A 7,964-nucleotide genomic window follows, 5' to 3' on the forward strand; every position below is an offset into this window, starting at 1 on the left:
TCTCATTTTGATCTTCTAAACAGCTGCAATTGTATCCCAGTTCGCTTCAGTCTTCACCATTGGATATCTCATTGAGGGGTTTCTCCAAGATTTGCATCTGCATAGCGTTTGTCTCGATGCTGTTGTCTGTTCTGCATTTGCTCGGGGAGGGAAAAAATTGCAGCTGAGCACCCGCGGCCATGTCGGCGGCGGCGCCGACGGTTCACCACCGGGCATCATCTCCTCTTCCGAGACGCTGTACGGCTCGTGCTGGGGCTGCCTGGACCGGCTCCGGCGGCTCCTCGCGGAAGCGTCGTCCGAGCCGGCGTACTCCACCGCCGTCGCGCGGCGGATCGCGCTGGAGGCCGACAACCTCGTGTGGCTGGTGGAGATGCTGGTGGCGAGCCAGCGCGCCTGCGACGGCTTCGTGGCGCTGTGGTCGGGCCAGGCGGAGCTGGCGCCCGGCTTCCGCGCGAAGGAGAACGCGACGGGATTAGAACTCACGGCGACGGCGCTGGGGACGGAAGCCGGTGTTAACGACACTAATACCGGTCTGAACTTATTAATGGAGGCTTCATGTCCATTTCAGAGTGTAGGTTTTGCTCTGCCTTTTTATAACAGCGAATCCCTCTTCTTAGCCTCTATTTCGTCGAAGCCGCCCCTACGGTGTTTCATAATGGCAAATTTCTCCTCTCTAGGTAGGTCCACCGTCCACGCCAGTTCTGACTCCTGACTTCACTTCAAGATCATGTGAGACTGACGAGCATTGCAATGTCTGATGTAAGCAGTTCTGCAGAAGCCTATCAACCTGGCTGAGTGTTGAGCAGCAACCTCTGATTTGGATTCAAAAACAGAACAAATCTCCAGGCAACAGCTGATCCTGAAGATGATCAAAGTGAGCAGGACTAAAACAGCGCCCTTGCTCATGCATGGCCAACGCTGATTATATTGTAGCTTGCAACAAAACTGGGCACGCATAATGAGAAGGCAAAGTTTTCCATATGCGTTATAACCATGAGATGCATTTATAATGATTCCGAAACCTCCAACTGTACACAGTGAGCCCTAATGAACCTCCTTTTCTTTTATTAACATTGCACAGGCTTTGGGGATTTCACGTCCCTGTGAGAAAGATCATCTTACCAGTTTTCTTTTGTGTATACATGCATCTTATCATGGTTTCTATTCTATCAAATCACTCAAGGCGATATTGATTACATGTAAATAAGCCAATAAAACATGGCGATGAAACCAAGGGTATCAATAACCAAGAGTGAAGAGCCAAAGTGGCCATAGAGCCCTACTGCAATGCCTGTGCCATGGTTGCGCGATGAGAGAGTTGTTGCTCATACAGGGATCTGAATATCTGATATTTCGCATCGTGGTATTTCTTCACCTTAGGGTCTGAAGACGGATTTACGACCTGCAAAACAAATATTATCCGAGTCATAGATCCAAGTTAAGAATTTATGCATGTTTAATGAGCACTTGAAAGATAATAGAAAATACCTTCCCCGCTGCATTAAGAGCCTTCATTGCATCACGAACACCCGGGAACTTCTTGCCAGCAACAGCGCCAAGAACAGCGGCACCCAAAAGCACTGACTCGCTCTCTCTAGGAAGTATTATAGGACATCCTGCAGAGTACATGCAAAAGATGATGCGTCAGAGAGGGATGAAGCTGGAGAGGCATGATTGCGAGAAGATAGGACTTACCTGTAATATCTGCATGCTCTTGGATATACAGAGAATTCTTTGCAAGTCCCCCACAAGCAAGAAGTGTGTCTATCTATTATATAAAAGAGGGGAAATGAATAATCTTGGCAAGCAGAACTCTACCAATATGATGAAGTCCTTGATAAGTACCTTGTGGCCATGAGCATTACAATGCTCCACAATATGACGAGTACCATAAGCAATACCCTGAATTGTTGCTAGGTATAGAAGAGCTAAATGCTTCTCACTTGTATCAAGTGTCAAGCCATAAATCACTCCTTTGGATTTTGGATCAGGAACAGGAGACCTATAATAGTTTGCACTCAAGTCAAACATATTGGAACTAGTGTGCTACTTAAAGATTATTCCTCTGCAATTTTCAGTTAGATGTCATGAGACATCATACATAAAGAGTATGCTATGCCACATTCTGGTGTGATTGTGATGTATAGCCTCATAGAAATATATGAGGGCTTTCTGCTTCAGCTGTTGTATGGTTTGTTGACCGTCTAATTATGATGGCAGGAGAAGAAAAGCATCATCCTGCAAATCTGGTATGTACATTGCACAAAATTTAATGTAATGCCAAAAGTTTTCACCAACTGGAGAGAGATAGTAACTGTAGATGTTGGAGATTAAGAACATTCTGAATAACATTATGCACTAAATATGTACTGCATGGTTTTTAAAGCGGTAAGGCGCTCCAAGGCGTTGGACCACCGCCTAGACGCCTAGGCGGCGCCTAGGCGACGCCTAGGCGAGGTAGGCGGGCAAGGCGCCTAGGCGTCAGACCACCGCCCGGACGCCTAGGCGTCGCCTAGGCGACGCCTAGGCGACGCCTTAAAAACAGTGATGTACTGTCTATTTCTTACCGATTTCCATGAAAATCCGGAAGCACATGGGTGTCTTGAGTTAATGCAGAAAGAAACGGACTATTCTGCTCTTGTGACATAGAAAGCAACATCTTGTTCAGTAGCTCAAATATGGATATACCTGGTAATTTGAGCAAAAAGTTAAAGTTCTTTTTGCTGGTTTCAGGCAGCTACAAAGATAACGTGCTTGAGAGTACATGAAACATACTTTGAGAAGCAGCATGGTTAGAAAGAAGAGGAGAAGCAACATGGTTTTCAATAATGTAATCGAGCAGAGCGCCAGTTGCACTTTGGCCACCTTCTGTGAGCCAAAACTCAGGGATCATCGCTGAATTTGGAAGCACAATGTAATATTAGCCAAACTGAAGCACAAGAGATAGAAAAGAAACCAACATAAATGCTGGTTGAATTTGTTTTTAAGGGAAATTAAAATATATATTTGAGAAGGCAGCTGTACCAGACCAAAACGGCCCCCAGACACCAGGTATAAACAATCTGTCCTTTGAAACAGCCATGTGGCAGGTTGATGTCCCACATACCAATACCATACGGTGACATATTGCATGTTCATCAGACACTGTTAAAAACATATTAGAATATATACAACATACACAATGTTTTGAAAACAATTTCTCTAGCAAAACACAAAATTACTCATCACTGACAACCAGCTTTAGATCCTGCATCAGGAATGCTTTCCATGACTCCAACTCCACCAGCATGAGCATCAATAAGTGAGGTTCCAACAGGAGTACCAGGAAGTAAGCCTAACTCCTGGAATTTAAAGGTTACCAGCATCAAATCATGAACAACAGACATTGACAGCATAGGCATGTCTTGTTTACATATATTGTAGAAAAGGCACCTATACAACGGGACCACACTGTCTTGTGTATGATACAGGTTATCACAAAGTAAGCTTAAACAATACCACCTCAAAAATACTGAACACAAGGAAGTTGCTTGCCTTTGCAGCAGTAGGCGTCAAACCAGAACCAAGAGCATGACCAGGAAAAGCGACACTGCGTCCTGTTTACATTGCATAATACCATAACGATTTATTGGAAAAGTCAATAAACGATTTACCTATTAATGCATCAATTTCAGTACAAAAAGGAAAGAAGGCTATTATTCACCTATTTTTGCACAATTTCCTTCGAGGAGGTCTCCCAACCCTATTTCTTCCCAAAAAACATTGTCCCATCCGCATGCCTCCATATCACGTGAATCAGATTCCTTCCACTGTTTCATGTGTGCATGTCCAAGATATGTCCATTTGCAGACAGTTGTGCATAAGCTGCGAGTGTCGTCACCTGTTGCTCTAAAAAAGAGAGTACCAGAATAGAGTATGTTACGATAGCAACTCAACAGGGTACAGCAAAATCAGAAGAAGGTAGGGGATTCACCTATATGCTAACCAGTCACTTAGGTCCATCCACCTACATACCATAGACCACGAATCTAGAAGATTTTCCTTCATCCATAGGAGCTGCAAATGCACACAAACAAAACATGACACTAGCTATAGAGATGAATTGATGCTGCATGCCACAAATTGTTTCACCACTTTTTAGTACAAAATAACTAAATATCAAATGTGAATACTATGAATACATGCTCAGAATGATAAAGAACAACAGTAACTACAGTGAACTTCACAAACCACTATCCATGTGCATCGCTTTCTGAGCAACACATCCACTCATTCAGCAAATCTAATGCAGATAAGTCAGAATATTGATCACATCACAATGGGTGATGCTAGTACTATGACATACTGAAACATTCAAGCTGAACTTCTAGGACTGAAGGGTGACAAGAAATTGTATCTGATGATCAGCACAGTGGCTGCCATTTCCAGCTAGCTGCATGACTGTGTTTATTGTTTACCGATGGTGAACCAGGATGCCAAAAGCTTGTGTGCATGCATCGGATGACCATAACAACGAAATGTACATGATCTTACACCCAAACCTTTGGAGCCTGCATTTCTGGGGAAACACCCCCACCGCAGTATTGCAGTACTGGCGAATTGGTAGCATTGATTCGCTCTGCCTGATTCACAGCTCTATGGTCCATCCACACAATGATATTCCTCCTTGTATCACCACTCAAAGAAACCGAAACAGGGGAACCATCAGCATCGACAGCAACTGCAAGAAGCATCCTATTTTTGTCAAACTGGAAAAACCTTATAGATAGCACATACATAAAATCCACCTACTTGAATGTAAATATTTTCCCTCTACAGCCTACAGGATAAGATGAGATTGTACAAGGTACTATGGTGTCAGAGGCAAACCAAGGGAGCAAGTGGCGGCAAAGCCAAGGCCAGCAACGTCCTCAGGAGCAACATTTGCCAGTGAGCACGCAGATTTCACCGCAGCACAGACCGCATGCCAGATATCGGTTGATGATTGCTGGCCACAAAAATAAACTGGTTATGGTAAAACAGTATTTGCTTTATGGACTAATCATGCATACATTCCATGTGCAACAACTGTTATGAACCTCGATACAGTCTTTCTCTTTCCATATCTGTATAGGGCTGCTTGCTGACCCCAGCAATTTGCCGTTTTCATCGAAGAGTCCTGGAAAATTGACCAAAGAGAGAAGAATGTTACAGATTGACTTCGTTACCTGTTACACCTCCACATGACCTGATATGCATACGACCTGTATGTACAACTCCTTTACAAGGAGAACAGATAGATGAAATCACATCGGTTGGTGGTTCGCTTACGAAATAAAGGGTGTTGTGTAAAATGGTATAAGTAAATACTGGATTTTTTTAAGATGTCGACCATGTCATGAGTCATGACTAAGGTCTTGTTCCTAATTTTTAAGAAACTGATTTTTATCTTTTAGCTAGGAGATGTCAGCTTTTTGGTTTTAAGAAACTGAAGCATAAACTAGTATGTTTGGAGCCACCTCAATTTCCAATTTTCCATAAACCAGTTTCTTAAACTAGGTGCTTCCAAACAGACCCTAAAAATAGTTCTCTATGCAGGTATATATACATCTATCCTAAGTAGGTATCCAATAAGTTGTTTAAATGCCTATCCTAGATTACTCTGGATCGGAGAAACTAACAAAAAAACTTTCTTTCAAGAACCACCATTTATTCATCATTGGACGTGGACAATCAATAACCAGGAATCCAAATACCCCTAGAAAGCGACAGATTACTCGGACTTATACATTCAACATGAGGAAAAGTTAATCACACTATGGAGTAGCATACTGATATAATTTAATAAGAAACCAGCGAAAGCTACGAAAATGAAGAGGAACCCTCAAAAGAAAAGGAGGGTACTTTTAAGTAGAGAATCGGTAGGCGAACCTGCACGAGCGCTGCCAGTACCAACGTCGACGCCGAGGAATACGGAGGCGGCACTGCCGCGGGACATGGTGGCACCGTGGCAGCCACAGGCTGGTGGGACGGCAGCGACGGCCAAGCAGAGCAGGGAAGCGATCGGAGTTCGCGGCCGAGGTGAGGTGCCGACGTGGTTACGACGGAAGAAATACTTGTCAGGTATTGCAACTTCAGTGCAGTTTAGCAGCTCGTTTTAGCGTTTACATACCTTGCGCTGGCTGGTCTTCAGGTCTTGGGAAATTCAGAGTTGTTTATTTCTTAGGTAAAACCCTTTAAAAAGAAAGATATTCAGCGGTGACGGGACACCTCGGCGGTAACGGAAAGAGGCGAGAGATTAGAGATTGCCAGATTGGGAGGGAAAAGAAGAAAGCCAGAGGGGGGGAGCGGTGCCCATGCGTGACGCGGAGTTGCGTCCGATCTGGCCTGCCGGCCGCAGGTGGCGCTCGGGGTCTGGGGCAAAGAAAGAGGACGAAGAGGGAGAGGTGCTCACCAGGATCGGAATCGCGTGCCGCGGCGTCAACGGGCAACCGGCCACCGGTGGCCCTCGGAGTCGGATGTGGCGCTCGCTGACTTTGAGGTCACTCGGGAGAGACAGCAGACAGGATAGGATCGCGGGTTATTCTAGGCCACTTTGAATGCGGGGAATTTTTCGGTTTACCGCATTTTTTCTGTTAAAATTAACTGATCCATATAAATTTTCTGTATAATTCATCTAAAGTTCCTGTACCTATACCCTTATATAATCCACCAGTTTAAACTTTGCAAAACTCATCCAACCAAATCACCTTACAATCATGATCACCAATAAATTCATCAAACAAATTGCACTCAAACTTAACACACCATCAAAACCAAATCAATGTTTCAAATCGTTGGATAACTTTCACTCTCTTACTCACTCAAATTCAATGGACAATATTGTTTAGATCATTTATCATCCATCGTCCCTCCCCCTCCTCTCGCATCCCCATCGTCCCCTCCTCCTCACTCGCGCCTCCGTAGCTGTCAACTCCTCCCCTCACACTGTCGTCATCGATTTCTCCCCTTCGCTCGTCGAGATCGTAGCGTTAGCATGGGCTATATGCTAGTTTATTTATAGTTAAAGCACCAGTTTCATGGTTACACATTTTCCACCGTCGTCGTGTTCCCCCACATTTAAATGGTAAAAATACTAAAATTATATATAAATAAGGAATTGAGCCGTGGTTGTTAGCTCTAAATTAAACCCAACATTCACACACACTTAAGCACACATATCTTCGTGAACATAAATAGAAATTGTAATAATGTACGGGCACTTTGCTAGTTCCTGCATTACAAAGGAGACCTTAACTCTTTGGGCCGGGCCGGGTCGCACCGCGAGCTGTGGGTACGTCGAAGGCCTACACCTTGCAAGACCATGGGGCATACCGGTGTCGACTCATGACGTGAATTTAAGCGTAGTCGGTATGATCCTAGTGGTTCCAACATCGGTCCCTTACACGGTTACATCACATGATAAATTTGGCTATCGATTACGTTAGACCTGAACCTATCAATATTGTCTCTATCACTAAAGAACTGATCCATATCAATCTCGACTGATCGGTGATGGCCATCTATTGACACATGACGCTTTCTGATTAGTTCACAACATCTTGAATTTTAAAATTTTTGAAAAAAATATTCAGGAAAACATCTAATTCGGTCTATAACTAGAGGAGTGTTTGAACTCATTTATATATCTCGCATTTCAGGCCGATTTTTCTGTTTGAGACCGGTTGAACCGCCCCTGGCAGGTCAGGCAGACTGTCTGCCAGTCTGACTGTCAGACTGACTGGCAGACTGACCTGCAGGCTGACCAGGGTTGACCAGACCGGTTGAACCGCCCAGGGGGGGGGGCGGTTGAACCGCCCCTGACAGCTCAGGCGACCTGTTTGCCAGTCTGACTGGCAGACTGCAGATCAGAGGTCAGAGGGGTCAGAGACCAGCTGAACTGCCCCTCAGGACCAGTTCAACCGGTCTTGACCAGTGAGTTTAGG

At 44.6% G+C, this 7,964-nt stretch overlaps 1 protein-coding gene across 3 annotated transcripts; it reads right to left on the bottom strand.

Annotated features, from left to right (window-relative positions):
- Positions 1-981: 981 nt before the first annotated feature.
- On the bottom strand, positions 982-6,586 carry LOC100382878 (uncharacterized). Of its 3 annotated transcripts, none has more exons than XM_020548093.2 (17): positions 6,434-6,586; positions 6,152-6,213; positions 5,911-6,000; positions 5,079-5,158; positions 4,870-4,987; positions 4,542-4,720; positions 3,974-4,056; positions 3,704-3,888; positions 3,535-3,596; positions 3,233-3,341; positions 3,025-3,144; positions 2,776-2,895; positions 2,568-2,688; positions 1,846-2,002; positions 1,696-1,768; positions 1,489-1,616; positions 982-1,402 (listed from the first exon to the last, which is right to left on the bottom strand). In XM_020548093.2, exons 3-17 carry the CDS (start codon positions 5,975-5,977, stop codon positions 1,280-1,282), a joined length of 1,725 nt encoding a protein of 574 aa, XP_020403682.1. In that variant the 5' UTR covers positions 5,978-6,000; positions 6,152-6,213; positions 6,434-6,586; the 3' UTR covers positions 982-1,279. The 3 variants fall into 3 exon arrangements, with proteins under 3 accessions (XP_020403682.1, XP_035820799.1, NP_001355133.1); NM_001368204.1 differs by having other exon boundaries at positions 1,047-1,402; positions 3,236-3,341; positions 6,434-6,548; XM_035964906.1 differs by having other exon boundaries at positions 3,236-3,341; positions 6,152-6,531.
- Between the last annotated feature and the right edge of the window lie 1,378 nt (positions 6,587-7,964).

Source organism: Zea mays, chromosome 2 (genome assembly GCF_902167145.1).
Source record: "Zea mays cultivar B73 chromosome 2, Zm-B73-REFERENCE-NAM-5.0, whole genome shotgun sequence".
Taxonomy (NCBI): domain Eukaryota; kingdom Viridiplantae; phylum Streptophyta; class Magnoliopsida; order Poales; family Poaceae; genus Zea; species Zea mays.